Consider the following 25,038-nt stretch of genomic DNA (forward strand, 5'->3'; position numbering starts at 1 on the left):
TGCCAAGGGCCCTGCAGCCATGGCAGGTTGGGTGTGGGTGTTGAAGGCCAGGTTTTCTGCATGGTCTCCCCTTGTGGGGGCCTCCCAGGAGGATATCTCTCCCTCCTCATCAGTATTAACCAGTGGAACACAATGGCTGGAGTCAGTCATTTAACCCATTTCATCCTCCTGATGAAGGGGTATTTTTATGAAATAGCTGTGATGAGTACTTTACAATGCATGAATATGAATGAGAAACACATTTACTATGCCAGAGAAATAAAGTTTATTGGGAAGTAAATGAAGCAGCCTCTTTGCATTCCAGAGAATACCCAAGAAGCAAGAAAAGCAGGAAACACAATAAGTGCAGGAAACACCCTAAAGTAATACCTGGAGCTCAGATTACAGGGAGCTGGACATCTTCAGAAACAAAGAGACTCAACCTTCAACAGGAAGGAGTTTTCCAGACAATGGAATGTAATGATGTGTATCTTTGCTTGCTGGGTCTGGAAGCATTTCCATGTCTAGAAATATCACAGTTGGCACAACATGGTTTCTAAATGGCAACTGTGCTCCAGCAAAGGCAGGACCCGGGGACTTTTCCTATGCTTCATCTAAATGGCTTCATTGTTATCTTCAAAGAGGATGCAAGTTTATAAATTAACAGCAACGCTTTTGAGAGATGCCACAGGGCCCGCAGGAGATGCTACTAGCGTTGGTGGTGGCACACGGGTTGCTGGGGAGCCTGGAAGGACAGAGAGATTTAGAATGGATTAGGGAGAAGAGTGGAGAGCCCTAGGGTGCTTAATGAGACAAGCTATGAACTCTCAATTGTTGAGTTAGTTGGAATCAAATTTGATTGTTACCAAATCCATCTCCTTGTCCCAGAATGCCATGTGCAGAGGTGGAAAATTGTCCTTCTGAAAAATATTATCTCATGCTCTTGAGCTCTCATGGAACTTAATCTGCCTTACCCAACAGTTATTGTTGTGAGTAACAATCTCTCTACCATCACCTCTCCGTTGTGAGCTCCCTGAGGCAGGGGATATATGCTCTTCACCTCTGACCTTCCACATTTGCTTAATTGTCACATAGTGGACACAACATGTGTGTGCCCACAATGTCTTATAGTCCCACCACACACATTTTCCCAGAAATCCTTTGCCTCATACTCACTTGCAGTCCTCACTCTCCAGCAGGCCACGGTACGTGTTGATCTCACTCTCCAGCCGGGCCCGGACGTCCAGCAGCACCTGGTACTCCTGGTTCTGACGCTCAAGGTCACTCCTGATCTCCGCCAGCTGGGACTCCACGCTGGTGATCAGGCCCTGCACCTGGGACAGCTGGGCGCTGTAGCGGGCCTCCGTCTCCGTCAGCGTGTTCTCCAGAGAGTCTCTCTGTGGGGGGATAAAGAACATCACAGAGCTGCTCCTTCAGTGGGCTTCTCCATGGGGCTCCCAAGAAGTCACAGCTTCAAGATTTAGGAGAATGTGGCCCAGAGGGCATCCCAGTGACTCCGATTCCCCGACTTCACATTTCTCAGCAGGACGGCTGAACAGTACCCACCAGGTTGTGCTGGGCCTGCAGCTCCACCTCCAGGGCGTTGACTGTGCGTCTCAGCTCGATGATCTCCGCCTGGTAGGACTGCAGCTGCTCCGAGCTGGACACCACCTGCCTGTTCAGCTCCTCGGTCTGAAACACCACAGGGGAGAAGACAGGATCAGACCCTGCCTAAAGGGCCCCACGGGGCCTCGGGTCCTGAGCAACCACGTGCTGAGATGCCCACCTGGGTGGTGAACCATTCCTCCACGTCCCTGCGGTTGGTCTCCACCAGGGCCTCATACTGACTCCTGGTCTCGTTGAGCACACGGTTCAGGTCCACGGTGGGGGCCGCGTCCACCTCGATGTTGAGGCGGTCTCCAATCTGGCTACGCAGGGAGTTGGCTTCCTGATGGAGGAAGGGGAAGGAATGAACCCACAGAAGTGGATCTGCTATCTTCCTGCTGTAGGAAAGTGTGCACAACCCTGCCAAAAATGCACTGAATGTAACATCCTGATCAATCTCAAAGACTGACAGATATCACAGGAATAAACCCAAGTAGGGATCACATCAATTCCTCTCCCATGAAACTGAAACATGCTCACATTTCCTATAAGACTAAGTCCAAACTTTCTGGCACGTGCAGGTCCCACTTCATTTTGCATCACCTCTCTGTGGGTCCTGCTTGCCCAGCCACAGTGATCCATGGGCCATACTTAAATGTACCCTGCTCCACCACTTCTGTGTCTTTGCTCGGCCTCTTCCCTCAGATCAGAACACGCAAGTATTAAAATCCTCCTCCTTCCCATGACTTGCCTCTGAGAAGAGTCCCCTATCCTCTCTCAGGCAGACTGGATTGTTCCCAGAGCACACTGCTCGTGTGTCTCATACAGTACTTAGTTCCCTCTGCCTGTGTTATACACTACGATTTTACATGGCCGTCTCCCCAGACTAGACACTAGACTGTGAGCTCTTTGAAGAGAAAGCCATGTCTTATTTCTTTTGTTTCCTCCATCTCTACCACCAAATTCAGGACCTAACAGTAACCAGCAGAGAGCAGACCTCAATAAATGGATGGCCTTCCTCAGCATCTCTACCACCTGCCCAACCCTCGCAGTTCACCCCACTCTTTGGTATGGGAATAGCATCATTATTCCCTGAGCTGACCTTGAGTTCTTCAGAGAAGGGTCCCAGCCCAGGGATCCTGACGGCAATTGCCCCCTGATTCCCAGTGCTAAAGGCTTAGCTCTGAAGCCTATTTTTTTTTTTTTTTCATTTTCTCTCACCTCCTCATGGTTCTTCTTGAGGCAGAGCAGCTCCTCCCTCAGGGACTCCACCTGGGCCTCCAGGTCAGCCTTGCACAAGGTTAGCTCATCCAGGATCCTGCGTAGGCTGTTGATGTCCGCTTCTACCAGCTGCCGCGAAGAACGCTCCGACTCGTACCTGCACACACAGATCCGAGTGGGAGGATGAGCCGGGAAAGAAGCCGATCTCCCTGTCCCGCATCTTGTGTGGCTAGGACTATCCTGACTCTCTGTGAACTGATTCGGTTTTCCACCTCTTCCCTTCCATGTTTCCCTCAAGCTCTGCATGAATAGGCTAGAGAAGCCCCTGACTCACCCTAACACCAGAAGGCACCCGTGAGGACTCACGAGATGGAGTCTCTCATTCTCCTCTCAATTTTGGTGGTTAATATACCATCAAATCAATCCATTCCCCAAGAACAATTAATTTCAATTTCTGAATTTGACAGTTTAAGAAGGCCTTTCAGAAAGACCAATAGAGACTGAAGAGCAGACAGCACATGAGTCTAGATCTCTGTTTGAAACTGGTTTTACATAACCAGCCTTAAGAGGAGAAATAAAAAGGGAGAAATGGCTTTCTCTTCCCTTCCAGGCAATGTTAGGTCCATAGGGCCATGAAAGAGCCATAGGGGCCTTGCAGGTCAGCTGGCCCAAAAGTCTCAACGTACTTGGTTCTGAAGTCGTCAGAGGCCAACTTGGCATTGTCGATCTGCAACACCAGCCTGGCGTTCTCAGACTTGGCAAATAGAATCTGAAAAGAAGAGTCTACTGTGAGGACCACTGGAATTTGAGAATGTCTTATTATTCAAAGACAGCCAGCTCCTGCTGTGCCCCTATATGGACACCCTCCCCCTCACCTTCTGCTGGAGCTCCTCGATGGTGCGGAAGTAGGACTGGTAGTTGGCGCACACTCCCGGCTCCAGCTGCTGGCTCCGCTCCCGGATGCGGCTCTCCAGCTCCGCGTTGTCCCGCTCCAGCTGGCGCACCTTCTCCAGGTAGCTGGCCAGGCGGTCATTCAGGAACTGCATGGTCTCCTTCTCATTGCTGTTAAAGGAGCCCTCGCAGAACCAGCTGCAGCTGCCTACGTTGGCGGGGATGTTGCAGGCCCCGGGCAGGGTGCAGCTGCGACAGCTGGGGGGCACGCAGGGCCGGGAGGAGAAGCTGGAGCGGCAGCTCACGTTGGGCAGACAGCAGTTGTAAGGCATGGTGCTGGGAGAGTTGACGGAAGAGCAGGTGAGCTGATGCAGGTGGACGTGGGTGAGGTTTGAGTCTCTCCTTCCTCCGTGGTCCTTTTATACTCTTAATGGTGAGTGGGGGCTTGGCATACAGCATAGTTTCCTAATTTTTCAGGTAATTCCTTTCAGCTAATTTTTTTTCCAAAATATGCTAGTTAGATGCCTCCAAAGAGTCTCCTCTCATCCCATAAAATTATTCCATTCAGCTGTGTCACACCAGGGTCTTCCTAGGTGCTAGTGGTTGGTGAAATCAGAGTTTCATCAGATGGCTTCAAAGGAGGCAGAATCATCACAGCCCCAAATGGCTCTCCCCATTACTCAGAAGGGAGGACAGTCAGGGACATGGGGTGGAGTTGTTTGGGACTCCTCACTCATGAGGTTCTGCCACTAGACTCCCTAGAAAGAGAGTTTGGAGTGAACAGTCTTCTGGGTGGCCCTTTTCTCCCCAGTCTACCCACATTTCAGTGTTCAGTTCAACTTGGCTTTATAGCAGAAACTTGTCATGTATTAGCTGCAAGCATCCTGAGCCTTACTCAGTATGAGTGTTAGCTGGGGCTTAAAACATTTGTCAATACATGGAGAGACTGAAAATAATCAAGTATTGATGGTTGGGAAATGAAATCGTCTGGTTGGATGAGAATAACATTAAAGCAGAGATCAGCAAACTATGGCCCACAGGCCAAGTTTGGCCTGCTGCCTTTTTTTGTAAATAAAGTTTTGTTGGGCCACAGCCATGCTCATTCATTCAGGTATTGTCTATGGCTGCTTCTGTGCTACAATGGCAGAGTTGAGTAGTTGCAACAGAGACCATATGACCCGCAGAGCCTACAATATTTAACATCTGGTCCTTTACAGAAAAAGTTTACCTGCACTGAAGCAACAATCTCCCTAAAGATGAGAAAGAGAAGAAATATCTAGAAAGAAAATTATGCTGAGAATAGTCCACAGAGTGAGAGGTCCAGTGGCAGTGTTGAGACATAAATCTGAAGCATAATACTTCAGACTCATCAAGAAAGGAAAATCAGAATGAGATACTAAGAGCTATCTTTGCATCATGGTGACCATATCTCAAAGTTTCTGGAAATTTCTCTCACCTTCTTCCTAGACTTACTCTTATTTCCGAGAGCACTGAATACCCCTCGAGTTGTGAATCTGCCAGGCTGAGATGCTCTCAGAACAAGGCACAGAGACTCTGTCGTCCCTAAGATGTAAAGACCGTCTCTGATGAGTGATCACCTCTCCATAACCTCTGAGATCAGAGACCCTTTGACCCTTCCAAACCTTTGTGAGTCTCCCTATTGCTCAATAATGCATCTTATCAAAGTAGCCCTCCCCATCTCACCTTCTAAATTCTGTCACTCTACCTCTCCTTTGTTCTGCACAGAAACAAAATCATGGTTCAGAAAGAAGTCCAAAAAGATTATTTGTGGAACACAGTATGAGTCATTCAAGAAGGATTTGTCCAGATTTCAAAGGCAATGTGGGAGGAACAGAAAAGCACACATTTGGAGCTAAAGGACCTAGGTTCACATCCTTACTGACAATATGAGCTCAGAGAAGTTCCCTTTATTGACTCTCGTTTTTTTCATCTCTTAAATTGAAGTAATAATAATGCTGTCCACTTTATAGTTTTGTTGTGAAAGTTAAGTAAGATATTGTGTGTAAATATGGTTAGAGGCGGTGGTGATGATGATTATGTAACGTTCCCCCTACTATTGTTGGCTCAGATGAAGAATTTTGTGAATATTCAATTTTGTTGAGCAGACACTAGGCACGTTGCCCATGCCAACTCAATGGTGATCAAACCTCACTCGCTTACCTTGCAAGTGCTAGGGACACAGAATTATATTCATAGATTAATCAACAAAAATGCAAGTTTTGAACATGGTGGCTGGAATAGGAAGTTGGCAGATGGCCCATTGTCCCAACCTTCTCTGCTAAGTTCCTGATCTTGTGGGTTTGGTTATCTTATTTGGGGTGGTTCTTGGGGGTGACAAGTTCTCTACATGGGGTTGTATTGCCACCAAAGCCTCCTTTCTTGTACTGGCATTGAAATGGGTTCTATTCATCCTCTGGGAATCCTCCAGCCTTACATTTCTGTGCAAGCATTCATAGTAATGATGATGGTGGTGGTGGTAGTGGTGTTGATGATGAGGGAGATGATGATGATACCATTTCATGTATACTTATTATGTGCCAAACAGGATGCTAAGTGCTATGGCACATTTCTCATTTGATTCTCCCAACAGCTCTGTAAGATTGGCCTATAAAATTATTCCCATTTTACAGATAAATTAACAGATTGGGAAAGGCTCAGAATTTTCCCAAGACACAGCCAATAAGTGGCAAAGCTGGGACTTGAACAATTCAGATGTCTAACTCCTAAGCCTGAATACCTAAACACAGTGCAAACGTTTGGCACAGAAGCTTCTCTGGCTTTGTGAGGGAAAGGAAATCTTAAATTCGTTTCTGCTCATTGCCCCTCTCTTTATAGTTTTTGCGTCTGGTCCTCACTGGGGCCCAGTTTCCCAAACCCTCCATTCCCCATCAGTCCTCCAAAGGCCTCTCGGCCCAAGCAGCCCTCTCACCCAGTTACTCTCTATGGTACCTTCCTGAACTAAGACCAAGTTATGCTAATTAACTTTTCTCTACAGGGAAATAGCCATCCTTTTTCATAATTGGTTGATATGTCCAGATTGGAAATTAGATTGCCTTTTCTTGGCATCTAAGCAAATGAAAATGCACAATGGCATGACCTAAGGTGATTTAGAATCTGAGAGAAAGCCTACCTGCCTAGCCCTAAACTTTTATCCCTGTAGTATTTCATCTCAAAGGTAAGTTCTGTTTCCTAGAATCAAAGAAGTCTATAGCTAGAAAGAACTGAATTTATGGAGGAGAAAACTGAGGCCCAGAAAGTGAGGTAGGAAGGAAATTAATATCAATAGATCACTTTCTAGTCAGATAGTCTACTAGGACCCTCCGCTCATACTGTTCCATCCTAACCCAAAACACTGGGTGTTTGGATTCCATTATTTTCACCGTGTATCAGAGATGAAGAATCTGAGACACTGGGAAGAAATTTAACATGTCCAAATGACACAAGTAAGTAGACTCAAGTCTCCTGGCCCATCACACCTCGTTGTGAATTAAAGAGATGAGACGCTGCCTAGTCAGAGTGTGTCAAAACACAAGAACTGGGGGAAAACATGGAAACGAGATCATGGATTCCAATGCCAGCTCTGAGTGCGGCCAGGAAGACACACCTAGGCTTCCTACGTATTGCTTTGCTCCTCAGTAAAATGGGGGTTAAAAAATGACAAATGCCACAAGCTTGTGATGAGGCGTGACTCCTGGAAGTAATGGGATGGGCTTTTATAGAGGAAAATGCTGAGCACTCCTGGACAGCCTTGCTCTTCCTGTAGATGCTGACAGCCTCACGCCTCGAAGACTCAAGCAATGACTTTGACTCCAGATATAACAATGAAAAAAAGTGCCTTAGCTCTACCCCATAGCAAATATAAAATTTTCAGGGAAACTGAAAGGAAAAGAATCAGGAAAAATATTCAGGATACAAGGCTAGGGGAAAGCCAAACGTCTGAGAGTGATATGCCCAGTGGGCTTAAGAGTTCAGACCAGGACAACCCAGAAACCGATAAAACAGGTCACCAAAGGGCACTGGACATGCCAACCGAGAAGAGACCTGAGACCCCAAACAGAAGATGGGCCTGGGACCAAACGGTATCAAATAATGCTGAGCAGAGCATATACTCTTGGTGCAGAGCAAGATGGGGGATTTCAAGAAGAAAGAAATGGTGGTGTGAAAGACAACAGGATGATATATAAATTCTACTCTTGGACATGAAACCAAAAAAAAAAAGATAACCATACTTTTCTATCCTTAAGAAGCTTAACTTGGTGTTAGGTCAGCAACAACCAAAATGATTAACAATCCTAATAAAAATGTCTAGTTTACAAAGTGTCCATAAACACAATCTTGCATGATCCTCTTGGCAAGTGTATAAAGCAGGTAGAGAAGATACTGTTATCTCCACTTTAACTTTGGGGAAACTGAGGCTCAGAGAAGCTATGTATCTTGTCCAAAGACACAGAGTTCATGAGAGGATAAGTCAGAACTAGAACCCAGATTCTGGTAAATGGGTTGCAACCTGGCTCATTGGAATCACCTGTAGAGCTTCTCAAACTCCCAGTGGCCAGGCTGCATCCCAGGCCAGGAAATCAGACTGAGGGCAGACTCAGGCCGCAGCATTTTTTTTAAGTTTCCAGGGTGATTCCAAAGCACTACCAAGGCTGAGAACCACTGTTCTCAGTGTGCATTTGATGATGATGACAGAGCACCTGGGAACAATTTCAAAGCCATATAGAGATGTTTAAGGGAATGTAGTACACATATATTTACAAAATCAAGGTGTAGCTACAAAGATCAAAATTTTTGTTTTTAAAAAACATGGCAGAATTTACAAATCCAAAAAGATTTGTTTCTGGACAGAATCTCCGTTTATTCCAGGGCTGCCTTCTCTGTTCAAAACATGTTTGGAACTTTCTGTTGTGGCAATGTCTGTATCTTTTTAATATCCAGTTTGTTGATAGCAACCGTTTGTCCTCTAATGGTGGATTTGCTTTTATGGAAGCTATTCAAAGAGAACCTTGTGAATAAGGTAGACAATCAAGTTAGATAATTTCCAAAAAAAAAAAAAACACCTCCATATGACTATGGCTTGTAATTGACTCTAAAGCCAATTCCTAAAGATACTTGTCAAAAATTAGTTGAAATCTGTGTGTAGGGACCAACTCTGAAGAATGTCGTTGACCTTGATGTATTCGTTCTGCTCTGATTTTTTTAATCATTCTCCGTACTTTACAGTCGTGTCTTATGTGCAACTATAGCTAGAAGCCAGTTCAAATCCCATAGTTGTTAATCACCAACTGTGATTACAAGCAAATTTCCAAGGCTCAGTTTCCTTATCTGTAAAATGGGTTTAATTTGCAGCATTGTTATAAGATTACCTCCTAGTATTTTGCCTGACCCACAGGTGATGTTCAATAGACGTGAGCTGTATTAGTTTCCTACTGGTACAGTCTTAAATTACCACAAATTTAGTGGCTTAAAACAACACAAATTTATTGTCTTAAAGTTCTATAGGTCAGAAGTCTGACATGGGTCTAAAACCAAATTTTTATTCTTACCGGGTTAAAATTAAGGTATCAAGTTGCATTACTATACTCTAGCATGGACAATCAAAAAAGGAAATTAAGGGGCCAGCCCTGTGGCTTAGCAGTTAAGTGTGCACACTCTACTTCGGATTTCGCAGGTTCAGAACCCCGGGCGCACACTGACGCACTGCTCATCAAGCCGTGCTGTGGCAGCATCCCATATAAAGTAGAGGAAGATGGGCACAGATGTTAGCCCAGGGCCAGTCTTCCTTGGCAAAAAGAGGAGGATTGGCATCGGATGTTAGCTCAGGACTGATCTTCCTCACAAAAAAAAAAAAAGAAAGAAATTAAGAAAAAAATACGTTTACAATAACATCAAAGGAACCAACAGTCACAAGAGCCAAAAGATGGAAACAACCCAAAATATCCGTCAATGGATGAATGGACAAACAAAATGTGTAGTATACATATGATGCAATATTATTCAATCTTTAAAAGGAATAAAATTCTGATACAGGCTACAACATGGGTGAACCTTGAAAAGGTTCTTTATACTGAGTGAAATAAGCCAGACACAAAAGGACAAATACTGTATGGTTCCACTTATATGAGGTACCAAGAGTAGTCAAATTCATTGAGACAGAGAGTAGAATAGAGGTTGCCAGGGGCTGGGTGCAGAGGGGATTGGGAAGTCATTGTTTAGTGAGTACAGAGTTTCAGTTTGGGATGATGGAAAAGTTCTGGAGAAGGATGGTAGTGATGATTGCCCAACAATGAAATGTACTTAATGCCCTTGAATTAAACACTAAAAGTGGTTAAAATGGTAAACTTTATATTATATGTATTTTACCACAATATAAAAAAACATCAAGATGTTGGCAGGGCTGTGTTCCTTCTGGAGGCTTCAGGGGACAATCCATTTCCGTGACTTTACCAGCATCTGGAGGCCATCCGCATTCCTTGGCTCATGGCCTCCTTCCCTCATCTTCAAATCCTGCAACGACAGGTGAATTCCTTCTCATATCACATCGCTCTGACCTCTGTCCACAGTCGTATCTCCCTCTGACTCTCTTCTGCCTCCCTCTTCTACTTTTAAGAACCCTTGTGACTACATTGGGCCCACCAAATAATCCAAGATAATCTCCCCATCTTAAGGTCAGCTAGTTAGCAACTTTAATTCCATCCACAACCTTAATTTCCCTTTGTGTGTAACCTAACATATTTCCAGGTTCTAAGAATTAGAACGTGGACATCTTTGGTCAGGGAGGGGGAGCAATTATTCTGCCTGTCACAAGAGCTATTAGCATTACTTTTGCACTATTATAAAATAATATATGTAAGCAGGATGTGGAATAAAGGAACAAGCAAAATTAGGAAGGGCCTCTGGACTTAGCTTGACCTTGGATTTGGAGGAAATCACAGACATGGTGGTGAATCACATCAGGGAAGGAATTCTGGGTCAGAGGCTTCTCACACGCCAAGTAGGAAGGTGTGTAAATCTGAATCCATCCTGGAAATTGAGCTTGAAAAATAAGAATCAAGGGAATAATTATGGTAGAGAAGATAAATAGTTGTTTTATCAAAAAAATATATGGGGCCGGCCCGGTGGCATAATGGTTAAGTTCACGTGCTCCACTTTGGTGGCCCAGGGTTGGGGCTCAGATCCCAGGTGGGGGCCTACACGCCACTCAGCAAGCCATGCTGCGGTGGCGTCCCACGTACAAAATAGAGGCAGATTGGCACAGATGTTAGCTCAGAGACAATCTTTCTCAAGCGAAAAAAAAAAAAAAGGAAGATTGGCAACAGATGTTAGCTCAGGGTCAATCTTCCTCCACAACAACAACAACAACAACAAAAAATATATATATATATAATTTCAACCATGTAGTTCTTTCAGTACACAAGTCTGTGTTTCACCAAAGTGGGGTTCTATACCACCCTCAGAAAGCCTGGTGTGATGGGGTAGGTTAGTTGGAAAACGTCGAGACTTGGGTGGTCTCTGATGACTTCATATCAAAATGGTCCTCTGAGGTTTTAGCAAGTCAATGCTTATCACTTCTGTGATTCTTCATTCGAGTTAAAGACAGACACTCTTTCTTGATGAACACTGATGTCACTTTCAGTATTCCTCGCAGCACCAGCCTGACTGTTGACAGTGCCAGGGACTGTGCCTTATAATAGCACTACTTGGGGACCAGTTTTATCCCTTTTAACAAATTGTAAATAATTTGTAGCCAGGACTGTGTCTTTTTTTATGTGTCTCTCCCCTCCCCACCATCCAGGGTCTGAACAGAGTAGGTGTTCAACAGGTACTGGTTGGATTGAATTGAGAAAGGCAGAAGTATCAAATGAAAAGTTGATGGGATCTCTGAGCCCCGGAGCTGGGAGGGGAAGTGAGCAGCTGGAGCCCAGGCTGGCAGTGATCCACCTGCACAGGGGTAAGGAGGACATCCTGGGCACGGCAGGCAAGCCAGAGGGTCCCTTCGCTGGGTGGTCCTGAGGCTGCCTAGACCACCAGTAACCAAGATAACATAGCACTGGACCTAAAACTTCCTGCTAAGAAAAGATGAGCTTTCCAGAGCTTCTTTCCAGCACCCAGCTCACGCCTCCTCCCTTCAGATTTGGATACAGTCGGCTCTAGGAGACGTCCAGGTCAAGAGGGAAGAGTGAGAAGATGCAGGAATGGTCAAGAGGAGAGGGGAGCCACAGCACTGCTGCTGCCCTGTCCTCCCTCCTGCCACCTTGCCTCACCCTTGGGTCCAGAGCACCAGGCCAGCCAACTGCCCGCCAGGCATGGAACGGTTCATGTATCCAAGAGTCAGGCCATTATATGGCCTGACCCTCAAGTGGCTTTTTATAGAGCACTCAAGTGATGGGCACGGCGAAACAAATGAATACCAATGAGAAAGACATCTGCTTTGCCAAGGAAATCAAGTTTATTAGGAGGTTACAAGGGAAAGCCGCTGGCACTTGGGAGGGTTCTCTGGGCAAGCAAAGAAGGAACAGACACAATGAAGGAAAGAGTGGGCAGGGAAAGTAGGGTGGGAAAGGGTGGGCTGGAGTAGGCTGGGTGAGTTTCTTGGCTGCCTTACTGGGCAGCTCCAGCCAGGCAAATTGTGTTTTCAGGCCCTTTTTTTCAAATGAGCCAGTGCCAGGTCAAAGCCCTAGAGCCTCAGGCCCTGCCTCCTTGCTCCTCTGGCAGCCCCGGGCTCTAGCGCACAAAGGTGTTGCAGGGCCTGCAGCGGGGGCGGGGGGCACAGGGCGTGCAGGGCACAGGGGGCACACAGGGGGTGCAGGGATTGGAGACGCAGGACCCGAGGGACTTGCCGCACGCGTTGGTTGTGGCGCAGGGGTTGCAGGGCAGCCTGGAGAAAAAGAATGATGTGGAAAGGTGAATGGAGGGAGGCTTGTAATATAGACCAGAGAGACCCCAAGAGTGGAATGCCTGTGGGGGCTTGGCCTAACCTACAGCAGAGAAGGCCACAGGCTTCCCCGCTGCAAAGCTCGCTATCAAATTGCTAATGGTCTCCTATCACAGAGTGCCAACGCACTGGACAGAAACTCTAACCCTTTGGCTTTGACTCCAACACTGTCCCCTCTGAGCTGATGACCTTGGGCAAGTCACTTAACTTCTCCGCGCCCCAGTTTCTTCACCTATAGAATGAGGAGAATACTGGTCTAGCCTGCCTGGTAGTCACCGTGAGGTCAGATAAGGTAGTAGATGGAAACGTACCCTCTACACAATACAGTATTATAAAATGCAAGAAATATCATTGATCTCATACCAATATTATCATGGTAGAATGCAAAGAATTGGCTGTACAATTTCAGTTTGGACATCAAACAATTCTTGCCAATTTATGTTTTTAATGACAGCTGTGTTGTGTTTTCTGAGTCCTGTTTGAGCATGTCTGGTGTAAAGGTATAATTTCCTTTCCAAGGTATGCGATCTTTGGCTGGAGTCCAACTGAGAAGTAGTGCGACGTGTGTTGGGCTTCATTAGCTACCTCCAGCTGGGTACTCACTTGCAGTCCTCACTCTCCAGCAGGCCCCGGTACGTGTTGATCTCACTCTCCAGCCGGGCCCGGACGTCCAGCAGCACCTGGTACTCCTGGTTCTGACGCTCAAGGTCACTCCTGATCTCCGCCAGCTGGGACTCCACGCTGGTGATCAGGCCCTGCACCTGGGACAGCTGGGCGCTGTAGCGGGCCTCCGTCTCCGTCAGCGTGTTCTCCAGAGAGTCTCTCTGTGGGGGGATAAAGAACGTCACAGAGCTGCTCCTTCAGTGGGCTTCTCCATGGGGCTCCCAAGAAGTCACAGCTTCAAGATTTAGGAGAATGTGGCCCAGAGGGCATCCCAGTGACTCCGATTCCTCGACTTCACATTTCTCAGCAGGACGGCTGAACAGTACCCACCAGGTTGTGCTGGGCCTGCAGCTCCACCTCCAGGGCGTTGACCGTGCGTCTCAGCTCGACGATCTCCACCTGGTAGGACTGCAGCTGCTCCGAGCTGGACACCACCTGCCTGTTCAGCTCCTCGGTCTGAAACACCACAGGGGAGAAGACAGGATCAGACCCTGCCTAAAGGGCCCCACGGGGCCTCGGGTCCTGAGCAACCACGTGCTGAGATGCCCACCTGGGTGGTGAACCATTCCTCCACGTCCCTGCGGTTGGTCTCCACCAGGGCCTCATACTGACTCCTGGTCTCGTTGAGCACACGGTTCAGGTCCACGGTGGGGGCCGCGTCCACCTCGATGTTGAGGCGGTCTCCAAGCTGGCTACGCAGGGTGTTGACTTCCTGTGGATGCAGAAAGTGCAAGAGTGACTATCCTTAATGAAGAGTGGACTCTAAGAAATGGCATTGCTTGTTGAAGCCCTGTTAGTCTATTTTCTCAGAAAAGAAACTTGTAGTGCAGCAATCTGTGACAACTCAAGGCAAAGTGGTCTGCGTTCCATGTGACCCAGCTCCCTCCACACCATGACTGTGCCATGACACTTGACTTCAGAACAAAATTCCCAAGGATTTGCATGGATGCCACTGAAGGACGGACTAATACTCAACTTTCCTAATTTGCAGACTGGCTGCAGATAACCTCATAATACAATGAATTGGCTGTACAATTTCATATTGTATATCAAACAATTCTTGCCATCAAGTAAGAAGATCGTGTCAGGGCCCCACCCAGGTGAGAGAAGAAGCCTCAGATCACTCTTCACCAAGACTTTGAAAGAGACTCAGATTTACCAGACTTGATTTTTTTGGTCTTTGGGGGAGAGAAATTACTTTGCACAGCCTGATTAGATTGATGCTGAGACTCAGTCTACAACTCAGTAACCAATCACAAGCCGATGGAGGTCCCCTGGGAAACTCAAATGATACACCAGTTTTGAATGAAAGATATATCTTATCTGGGAACAAGGATAGGTTTCATCTCTCAATATTTTTCTTTCATCATGAAGTTTTGGTGTTTTTCAAGGAAATTTATAAAGTCACCTTCAGCCTGGTACTCCTGATTCTGCCACTCCAAAGACTAAAGCCACCCTCAGCCTGACACTGAATCGGGTTTCTTCATTTCTCATTTCTGGTCTCACCTCCTCATGGTTCCTCTTGAGGCAGAGCAGCTCCTCCTTCAGGGACTCTACCTGGGCCTCCAGGTCAGCCTTGCACAGGGTCAGCTCGTCCAGGATCCTGCGCAGGCCGTTGATGTCTGACTCCACCAGCTGCCGCAAGCCCAGCTCCGTCTCATACCTGCACAAGGATAGGGTCAGAGCAGTAATGGCAGACCTTCGAGACTCACAGGAATGACCTTTTCTAACCCCATTCACCTTGTCTTCCCACTTTCTGCAATGAATAGACAGAGCATTCTGGAGAGTCAATCAAGACAAAATGTTGATCCAAAAATACAGATTGATTTGAGTCCTCATCTATTTTTTATTCCTTTTCTTGGTTCCTCTCCATCTCTGCAGGATCCTTCACAACCAACAGATTGAAGTGTTGTTCAGTAAAACTATGGAAATCCCTTTTCTTTAACTAGAGATTTAAAAAAAAAGAGTGGACACCAGTGTGAATTCTGAACAACTCACTTGGTTCTGAAGTCATCCGCGGCCAGCTTGGCGTTATCAATCTGCACCACCAGCCTTGCGTTCTCAGACTTGGTGCACAGGATCTGGGGAATGAGGTGTTGCTTAGCGAGGATTGAAAATAAGTATGAAACCATCAACTTCTTTTAAAAGGCTTTAAAAGCTATTTTGAAGGTAAAAAGGAGAAGCAAGAATCATGATGGCATAGAAGCAAGAAACACGGTTCTCTATCACAGATTGAGAGTCATAGCAAACTTCCCTTGCTTACAGATGACAGCAAGGCCCCTCACCTTCTGCTGGAGCTCCTCGATGGTGCGGAAGTAGGACTGGTAGTTGGGGCACACTTCCGGCTCCTGCTGCTGGCTCCGCTCCCGGATGCGGCTCTCCAGCTCCGCGTTGTCCCGCTCCAGCTGGCGCACCTTCTCCAGGTAGCTGGCCAGGCGGTCGTTCAGGAACTGCATGGTCTCCTTCTCACTGCCATTGAAGGAGCCCTCGCAGAACCAGCTGCAGCTGCCCATGTTGGCGGGGATGTTGCAGGCCCCGGGCAGGGTGCAGCTGCGACAGCTGGGGGGAACGCAGGGCCGGGCAGAGAAGCTGGAGCGGCAGCTCAGGTTGGGCAGGATGCAGTTGTAAGGCATGGTGCTGGAGGGAGCAAGGGTCTCAGCTGAAGACAGAGTCCAAGTTGTCCCAGGAGCTTGTGGGCCTCCTGCCTCTGGGGAGCATTTATACCCCCTCCACAGAGGGTGTGGACGTGGTATTTAATGTCTTTTTTCTTTTTACTTCTTCACTGGCTTTCAAACGCCCTTCCCTTAAGTCTGTTATATGCCTTCCTCAGAAGAGTCCCCTGTCCCATAAAATTCTTTACTTGGGCTTCTTGCTAAGTCAGGACTCCTCTTGAGGCTGTACACCCATGAAATCAGAGTTTCGTGGTAGACCTTCAAAGAGCCCACACAGTCTAGCCCAAGGATCTGCCCTTGTTAATTGGGAGTTCGTCCATCCAATGACATTGCTTTGTGCCACCTGATCCTGTAAACCCACGATCAAACTCATCTCCTGGCCCCCTGGCATTTCTAGGGAGGGACTGGGACTGAGTCAAGGAAGAAGTTGCATTAAGTGGGCAGCAGTGGACTCTCTTCCCATCTGCTTTGAGAGAAGGATCCTTCAATGATGTAGCGTCCCAAGCCTTGGAAGCCTTGAGGTGGATAAGGATTGACTTGGGCCGTGGCTGAGAAGGATGGACAGTTGTTTGTGTAATGCCTCCTGTATATCACTTAAAAAGATTTTAGAGAAATTTTAAAGGTAGGGGTTTTGATAAATAGTTTGAGAACAGGGAAAGTTCTGGAGGAAGAGATCATTTCAAAAGAGAGCTGAAAAAATGCAAGCTGAGAGATCTATATAAATGCATTGAAACTACCTAGGAAAAGGATCTGGAGGCAGGTCTGAGGGAAAGGAATAAGGAAGTGCTTGTCAAAATTTTTCACCTAAGTGTCCATAGCATTAGAACAGAGTGCGCGGGTAATCGGGAGAGTCAGGAGATAGCCCCAAGGGGCCTCCTCAAGCATGAAAACTTTGAAGCTGATCTTAAAACTTCACGTGAATTGACCTTATATTCCATAATATACTCATGTTGGCTTTAAAATGAAAAATCACGTTAAGGTTTCCAGTTAAACTTTCTAACGTTTTGCCCAATTCTCAAGGTGAAATTGACACACCAAGAAGATGCACCATATCCTGTCCTGCGCTTCCCATTCTCAGCCTTGCTGGGTTATGTGCAAGCTGGTTTGAGAACCAAAGGTGAAAACGTACCAAGGAGGTCTCTGTGGTCATGTAATTGAATCCAAGGACCTGGGCACCAGGACAGAAAATGCTGAGACACAGAGTAAACAGGGGATTTTGCAAGGCAAGCTTAGCGTCATTTGGGATTGATTTGGGGGATGAAGGAAGGCACGAGAAGGTCTGAGGAAGGGGTGGCCAAAGTTCTGCATATATAAAAGTTGCATAATTATAGGCACCACCGGGTCCCACCTGCGTCTCAGGTATCAGCGCCCCAACCTCACTGTGGCTTTGGCCACCAGCCATAGCAGTAGTTTTATTGACATCTTATTGGAGTCCTTCTCCCCATCGAGCTTTCATGATAGTATTCATGCAACGCTCTGCTTGAGTCTCAGTACGCTCTTCATCTACCCTCTCCAAGGCCATTATCACCACTTATTATAATGCCATCCAGATGAAAAGCCACACTGTGCTACAAAGAAGCCCCAGACATATAATAAAATCAAAATTTCTTTGTTTGCCTCCACGGCAATTAAAGGGGGAGAAATGGGTGGGTCCTCTGGCAGGCATCACCGAGACTCTCCGGAGGAAGGGCACAAGGCTAGGTGGCGGCAGTCAGTAGGCAGCTCCAGTCTCGCTTCGTCCAGGCTGGGGACATGTGGAAAGGCCTGTGAGTCTGACTGAGGAGCATTCACTGGTAGGGAACAGCACAGGACTCCTGCCCCCAACTCTTATCAGCCTGCTCTAAAGCACTGGCTTTCCAGCAAGGAGCTGTTTCCTCAGTCCTGGCTTCCTCCCCACCCAGGAAGGAGCAGGAGCTAAATGCCAGTGGCACTCTCCAAGCTCTTTGGTCTCATCTACTGACTGGCCAGCGTAGCCTTGTGGAGGCTTTAGTCAAAGCAGAATGTTTAGATTCTAAATAAGAGAAGATTCAAAGATGGGTCAACGAGAGAGAGAGAGAGAGAGAGAGAGAGAGAGAGAGAGAGAGACAGCAAAAGTAGAATTTGCATACAATGCAGAGAGATCAGAGAAATGGGGAGAGACGGAAACAGGAAGAGGTGTGTTTCATAAAAGAGATAAGAACATCAAGAAGAGGCAAGGAGGGAACCTGGGGGGAATCGTCAGAATCACTTGGGGCCAAGCTGATCAGACAAAGCTAGTATGTCTTCAAATGAGTGAACCTGGAGAACGCAAAGCAGCCAAGGCAACCTGAATTGATGGACAGAAGAGTGGGCCGCCCTGCTGAGTGTCCTGCGAGGTATAAATGGAGGTGACTCGGAAAAGATCTACAGACACAATACCACACCTTCTGAGGCCTCCGAAAGCAGTGACGTTGTTCCAGGGTGTCCAGACCAGAGCATCGCCTCCACGATCCACTCTGGGATTTGTTCGTGCCTGAGAAATGCACTGTGGTCTACACCCCAGCAGTGTAAAGTCAAAGGCGCAAGGCTACCTGTTTCTGAAGGAATAAGGAGTGTGGAGAGGGGAAGGAAGAAAGGAGCAGACGGAATTAAACCTGCACTGGCTTCAGGTCACGGCCAACCAGCAGCCACAGAGAAGATGCGGGAAAGAACGGGTTACCCCTGTTACCTGCCTATTTCTCCTGGAGATACCTCTTTTCCCTGCAGATGGTGAAATGGCACAAGAATTCAGGATGGAGAGAGCAGACAGACTGGCTGGTGAGTAAACATAATGCCGCCACACCATTTAGCCTCTTTCTTGCAGTGTTTTCAAAATATCAATAGGCTTGAGAGAATTTGCTTCTTGAATTAATGGGGAGAATGGGACTCTGGCGTTGTGAGGTCTCCATGACCTCACACAGGTTAGGGGTAGACTTCATGTAGTCTTTTGATCTCCTAATTGAAGTATCTGCAAACTTTATTCATTCGGAGAGAAACTGAGCAGTCAAGGAACTATCAAACCCACTTTCTTTATTTAGCTCAATTTTATTCAAAACATATTTATTGAGCAGCTTCTCCACGCTGGGAACGGGACTAAATTGAAAAGAAGAATCATAGTTCAGGCAGTGGAGTGTCTTTTTATGAGTAATTCATATATGGGTCCCCCAAATATATGAGAAATAACAAGAAGGTAAGGAGGTGAGATATTTGAAAGGTGTGAGGAGGACGTTTGGAAATATGTTTGTGTTTAATGTAATTAGAAGATTGCATACATGATACTACGGGCAGCAGTCATTGGTTGAACATCTTTCAAGCACCTGACATAGTCCCAGGGCTGGGGACAGGGGGTCGGTGGGGAGTGGGATGGTGGGGAGATGACATGCCCCTGCCCTCTGCCAGCTCTCAGTCCTGCTGAGCAGACAGGTCCACAACTGACTCTGACATAAGGTAATACAGTTGGGCCCTTTACCCCTTAAAAATTTCTTCCTTTCCCCCTCCCACTTCTTCCCACGGCTATTCCTGCCCCTAACTCCAGTCAGGCTATTTCAGCTCAATTCTTGATTCTCAGCCAGGAGATGAGGGGTGAGGCCATTTCAGATTATTTATCTTCATCCCAAAGGAGATTTATTCGTGACTCCACTCTCTAGGTGACTCAGAGGTAGGATTCAAACAACTGATCTCATTAGAATCCTAATCCCTTTAAGAATCTTTTCTTCAACAGCCCTGGTAACTGGTTATTTTGGTATTTGGTTCTCATTGCTTTGGAGACCACAGGTGGTGACTGCCCATGGCTTCAGCCCTGCAGCGTCCCCATAGGACCGGTGGGCATACAAGTTTCAAAGCAGGTGAAAGAGGCTTCCAGGGATGTGGTATGGGGCAGAAGAAAGAAAGGAGGCAGTACTAAATCAAGCAAGTAAAAGAGGAGATAAAAATAGAAATAGAGACTAGTGGAGAGAAATGGAGGTGACGCGTGAAACTGCTGGTGAGCAGACACAGTTCTGCTTCGGGGTGAGAGAGATCTACTGCCGGGTGGAGCATTTGGTTGGAGAGCCTTGGAGGCCAATGTGAATGAGGGAAGCACACATTTAGGATGTCTGAGAACCAGGGAGAAGGAACGGGGAAGGGAGGCAAGGGAGATTTGGGTACACAAACCAGCAGAAAGGGGGAGCCTCAGTTGAAGGAGGCCAGGAGACAACCAAAGGCCAGAAGCTGAGTCCACAATGTGGTTAGGAAGGAGAGGACACTGCAGGGTGGGAGAAAGCACCAGGAAGCTTATCCTTGGGGAGATTCCCAGGCCCTGGAAGACTTTGCCCTGCAAAACCCACCTCAGCTACCTCGCCCCAGCATTTGAGAGTGGGTCTGAATGTGAACTTTTATCCAGATGTACCTCCAGCAAAGCCCTTAGTGGCTCGGTGCAGGGTAAGGACAATGGATCAGGAATGAGAAGACTTGGGTGTGAGTGAGACCAGCTTTGAGACCTTGGGGTGGGGAGGTCACTCACCTCCCTAACCCTGAACCTCTCCCCTGCGAAATGGGCATCTTGTTCTGCCTCTTTCAGGGTTTTGGGAGGGTTCAAATTGGATAACACATGTGAGAGTGCTTTGTAAATGGTAAAACGATGTGCATGTGTAAGAGATTCTATTTCTCTTCTCCTCCTCTTCCTCAGTGGACAAAGTGGTTTTAGTAAAGGGGTGGGTTGACCTTCTTTGGTGATTCCCCACCGTTAAAATTGCCAGATTCCTCAAGCTGTTTTCAGATATTATAGAACTTTCCTTCCTTGTACCAACTTTTGTGGCATAAATTCTCAAAAATGGTTCCTCTAGCATAAACACTCTCTCATTTCCTTCAAGCAAAAGGAATCAAAACATTGGGGTAATTATGTTTCTGTCTTCCTGCTGACACAATCTGAGACTTGGCCTCTATAAAGCACAGTAGTTAAGAGCACAGTTGCTGGAGGCAGACTGTCTGGATCTGAATCCTGGCTTCACCACCCAGCAGCTATGTGACCTTGGGCGTGTTACTTAACCTCTCTGAGCCTTGCTTCCTCATCTGCAAAATGCGGATAACAATAGCATTGGCTTCATAGGATTACTGTAAGGACTAAATGGGTTTCTGTATATAAACTTATCTATAACTTAGATCAGTGCCTGGATCATAGTTAGAGCTTGATGAATGTGAGATTCAATGACAATGATAAGGATGAAGATATGTGATGATGATGATGATGAAGATGACGATGATGATGATGATGGTGATGAGGATGATGAAAAATTATGATTGTGGTGGTGGTACTGGTCGTGATGATGGTAATGATGGATTGTTTGGTTTCCAGGGAAGCTCTTTACACCACCCCAAGCATCGTGATCCCCTCTACCCAGCATTTCTTCCCAGGAACCCAAACCACTTCACACACACACACACACACACACACACACATACAAACAATGTCTCATCAAAGCTAAACTTTTAATTATAAATGACAGTCAGGGTATTGGATGTAAACTTAAGAAACACAGGTCAATCACCCCAGGGCCCCATTGACTCATTTCATGTCACCAGAGGAATCCCTCAACCATCGAATGACTCACCTTCTCTCCCTCTCCTTAAATGGGAAGAACAATGCTTGCCTACTCTGTCATGGTGCAAGAATAAGTGGGTTTATTTTGCCAGACAGCTTTGAACTTGTTGGATGAAAGGAGCTATTTAAGTACAAAGGAAGAGGTGAAGGTGTTTGGGCCAGGTGCTAAATTAAGACTAACCAAGATTACTCTTTCTTACTGGGGCCTACTCTTGGGTAAGTGCCTCAGGGATGAGTCACCTGTGCCCAAACACCTCCACCACTTGGGAAAAAGAGCAGAGGCACAGTGGAAGGGAAGGGAGGGAGGGTGTGACAGCCTCTGACCCTTCCAGAGCTTCTTATGGTGGAAGTCCTGATGCCTCCCAAGCAAATCAGTCCTGTCTTCACAGACAGCAGCCAACAGGTAGGATTCTGGGCTTGAGAGCAGTTGGAGGCACAGCAGCCAGGTCCTGGCTTAAGCTCTCTCCACCCTTGGGGCTTGGGACTGTGGTCACTCCTGCACATGGGCTGGACTCAACAACCATCAGCTGGACTTTGTAAATTTCTCAGCAGCTACTCTGAATCAGAGAGTTCACGGAGCAGAGAGGGAAGACAAGAACCAGCTCCTAGAGTCAGTTTATTGTAGTTTCACTGATGAATAGACCTGGAAAGCAGGGAGTCATAGAATTTGGGAGCTAGAAGACCCTCTACAAACATCTCATCCAGCCCCATCAGATGCCTGAGTAACCTCCTCAGCATCCCCACCAGGTGGTTGTAAACGCCCTGCTTGAATGTCTTCAAGGATGGGGAACTCACTGCTCCCCATCTTGGGCCAGCTCTGATGCTTCTTTCTGGAGACATGCTGTTCTTGCCCATGGCTGCCTAAATAGGGAGCTTCTGGTTCATGTGTCTGTTGCCTGCAAGTTCCAAGCCAGGCAGCTGCCAGAAGAACTTGTCGGTGGAGCCAGTGAGGGAGATTGAGTGGGTCAGTTTGATTGGCCTTTTCTAGACTGGTAGTCTGACAGCTTCAGCAATTGCCATCACCATGTTCAGAGTTTTGCAATGTGGAGGGGAAAGGCGCTATCTCAACAGCATGGGGGATTCCTCACCCAGGGGATCTATCGGGGGAGTAAGGCCAACCCCTTCTGCAGAGTGTCTGGCCAGTCAGGGGCTCACTCCCCAAATAAACCCCCTAACCCAGTAGTTCTCAAACTTTGAGTGTGCATAGAATCACCTGGAAGGCTCGATAAACCAGACTGCTTATTCAGAAAATCTGAGGTGGGGCCCAAGGATTTGCATTTCCAACAAGTTCCCAGGTGATGCTGGTCCTACTGGTTGGAGGACCACATTTATAGAACCATTGCCCTAAACCTTCTCGTGTTTAATTTTTTCTCCTTCAAAGTTTCCAAAATATGGGCTTTGGATCTAGTCCAAAGAGGCTGGAGTTCAAGTCTTGATTCAGCCACCAGCTGAGAATAGCAACAGCCACACGGTCTTTGCAGGGTTTTTGTGGGACCCTGTGTCACGATGTCTGTAAAGCCCCAGCGCCATCCTTGTTCGTAGCGGGCATGTGATCACAAAAGCTTACTTTAAGTATGGTATTCTAGGGGGGCGCCCAGTAGAACCTCTGACCTAAGCTCTTCCTTTGCACAAGGACCAGAGGGCTTCATCCCGGTAAAAGGGGGTTTTATTTAGTGTCTGTATTTTCAAAGCTCTTTGACTCTGGATCTAAATAGGCTTGGCCAGCTCAAGAGCTGGGTATCACTCGTCTGTGTCATTTTGCTGCAGTCTCATTCTTTTTAATTGATGTCATAATAGTTTATAACAGTATGAGATTCCAGTTGTACATTTTTATTTGTCAGTCACCATATAAATGCACCCCTTTGCCTCTTGTGCCCACCCACCAACTCCCTTCCCCCTGGTAACCACTGAACTGTTCTCTCTGTCCGTATGTTGGTTTATATTCCACATATGAGTGAAGTCATACAGTGTTTGTCTTTCTCTGTCTGGCTTATTTCACTTAACATAATACCCTGAAGGTCCATCCATGTTGCAAATGGGATGATTTTGTCTTTTTTATGGCTGAGTAGTATTCCATTGTATATAATACCGTATCTTCTTTATCCAATCATCTGTCGATGGACACTTGGGTTGCTTCTACCTCTTGGCTATAGTGAATAATGCTGCAACGAACGTAGGGGTGCATAAGACTCTTTGGATTGTTGATTTCAAGTTCTTTGGATAAATGCCCAGAAATGGGATAGCTAGACCATAAGGTATTTCTATTTTTAATTTTTTCAGGAATCTCCATACTGTTTTCCATAGAGGCTGCACCAGTCTGCATTCCCACCAGCAGTGAATGAGGGTTCCCTTTTCTCCACAGCCTCTCCAACACTTGTTATTTTCTGTCTTGGTGATTATAGCCATTCTCACGGGTATAAGGTGATATCGTAATGTAGTTTTGATTTGCATTTCCCCGATGCTTAGTGATGTTGAACATCTTTTCATATGCCTATTGGCCATCTGTATATCTTCCTTGGAAAAATGTCCATTCATATCCACTGCCCATTTTTTGATCAAGTTACTTGTTTTTTTGTTGTTCAGTTGTGTGAGTTCTTTATATATTATGGATAGTAACCGCTTGTCAGATATATGATTTGCAAATATTTTCTCCCAGCTGGTGGGTTGTCTGTTCGTTTTGATCCTGGTTTCATTTGCCTTGCAGTAGCCCTTTAGTCTGATGAAGTCCCACTTGTTTATTTTTTCTTTTGTTTCCCTTATCCAAGTAGACATGGGATTCAAAAATATCCCTCTAAGACTGATGTCAAAGAGTGTTCTGCCCTTATTTTCTTCTAGGAGTTTTATAGTTTCAGGTCTTAGCTTCAAGTCTTTGATCCATTTTGAGTTAATTTTTGTGTGTGGCAAAAGATAATGGTCTACTTGCATCCTTTTGCATGTGACTGTCCAGTTTTCCCAGCACCATTTACTGAAGAGACTTTCCTTTCTCCATTGCATGTTCTTAGCTCCTTTGTCGAAGATTAGCTGTCCATAGATGTGTGGTTTGATTTCGGGACTTTCAGTTTTGTTGCATTGATCTGTGTGTCTGTTTTTGTACCGTTACCATGCTGTTTTGATTATTATAGCTTTGTAGTATGTTTTGAAGTCAGAGATTGTGATGCCTCCAGCTTTGTTCTTTTTTCTCAGGATTGCTTTAGCTATTCGGGTTCTTTTTTTGCCCCACATGAATTTTAGGATTCTTTGTTCTGTTTCCATGAAGAATGTCATTGGGATTTTGACTGGGATTACATTGAATGTGTAGATTGCTTTAGGTAGTATGGACATTTTAACTATGTTTATTCTTCCAATGCAGTCTCATTCTTAACCATGGTCCTCACTGGCTTTGCCGCCTCCCAGAGCCATTCTGGTCAGGGAGCCACAATCCCTGCTTCTACAGGAACAGCTGACTCAGGGAGCTCCCAGCAACACGGGGTGTGGGG

At 46.5% G+C, this 25,038-nt stretch overlaps 2 protein-coding genes across 2 annotated transcripts; both read right to left on the minus strand.

The window, feature by feature from the left end:
- Window positions 1-639: 639 nt before the first annotated feature.
- LOC131417470 (keratin, type I cuticular Ha4-like) lies at window positions 640-4,155 on the minus strand. Its single transcript, XM_058560938.1, is given in 8 exon segments — window positions 640-724; window positions 1,156-1,376; window positions 1,546-1,671; window positions 1,766-1,927; window positions 2,806-2,962; window positions 3,492-3,574; window positions 3,681-4,082; window positions 4,084-4,155. Coding segments are annotated over 8 exon segments (1,308 nt in total).
- An 8,286-nt stretch (window positions 4,156-12,441) lies between these two features.
- Window positions 12,442-15,954, minus strand: LOC131417472 (keratin, type I cuticular Ha1). The gene is made up of 7 exons (XM_058560940.1): window positions 15,601-15,954; window positions 15,314-15,396; window positions 14,822-14,978; window positions 13,866-14,027; window positions 13,646-13,771; window positions 13,256-13,476; window positions 12,442-12,595 (listed from the first exon to the last, which is right to left on the minus strand). The coding sequence occupies exons 1-7, from the start codon at window positions 15,946-15,948 to the stop codon at window positions 12,442-12,444; spliced, it is 1,251 nt and encodes a 416-aa protein (XP_058416923.1). The 5' UTR covers window positions 15,949-15,954.
- Window positions 15,955-25,038: the final 9,084 nt, after the last annotated feature.

Source organism: Diceros bicornis, chromosome 18, assembly GCF_020826845.1.
Source record: "Diceros bicornis minor isolate mBicDic1 chromosome 18, mDicBic1.mat.cur, whole genome shotgun sequence".
Taxonomy (NCBI): domain Eukaryota; kingdom Metazoa; phylum Chordata; class Mammalia; order Perissodactyla; family Rhinocerotidae; genus Diceros; species Diceros bicornis.

What these genes read in the sequence shown, in the direction of transcription:
- LOC131417472 (XM_058560940.1), bottom strand. Translation starts at nt 15,948, where the DNA reads ATGCCTTACAACTGCATCCTGCCCAACCTGAGCTGCCGCTCCAGCTTC. An exon ending in TCGAGGAGCTCCAGCAGAAG is followed by an intron (nt 15,397 to 15,600) that starts GTGAGGGGCCTT and finishes CTCATTCCCCAG; the next exon opens with ATCCTGTGCACCAAGTCTGA. An exon ending in AGGAATGGTTCACCACCCAG is followed by an intron (nt 13,772 to 13,865) that starts GTGGGCATCTCA and finishes GTGGTGTTTCAG; the next exon opens with ACCGAGGAGCTGAACAGGCA.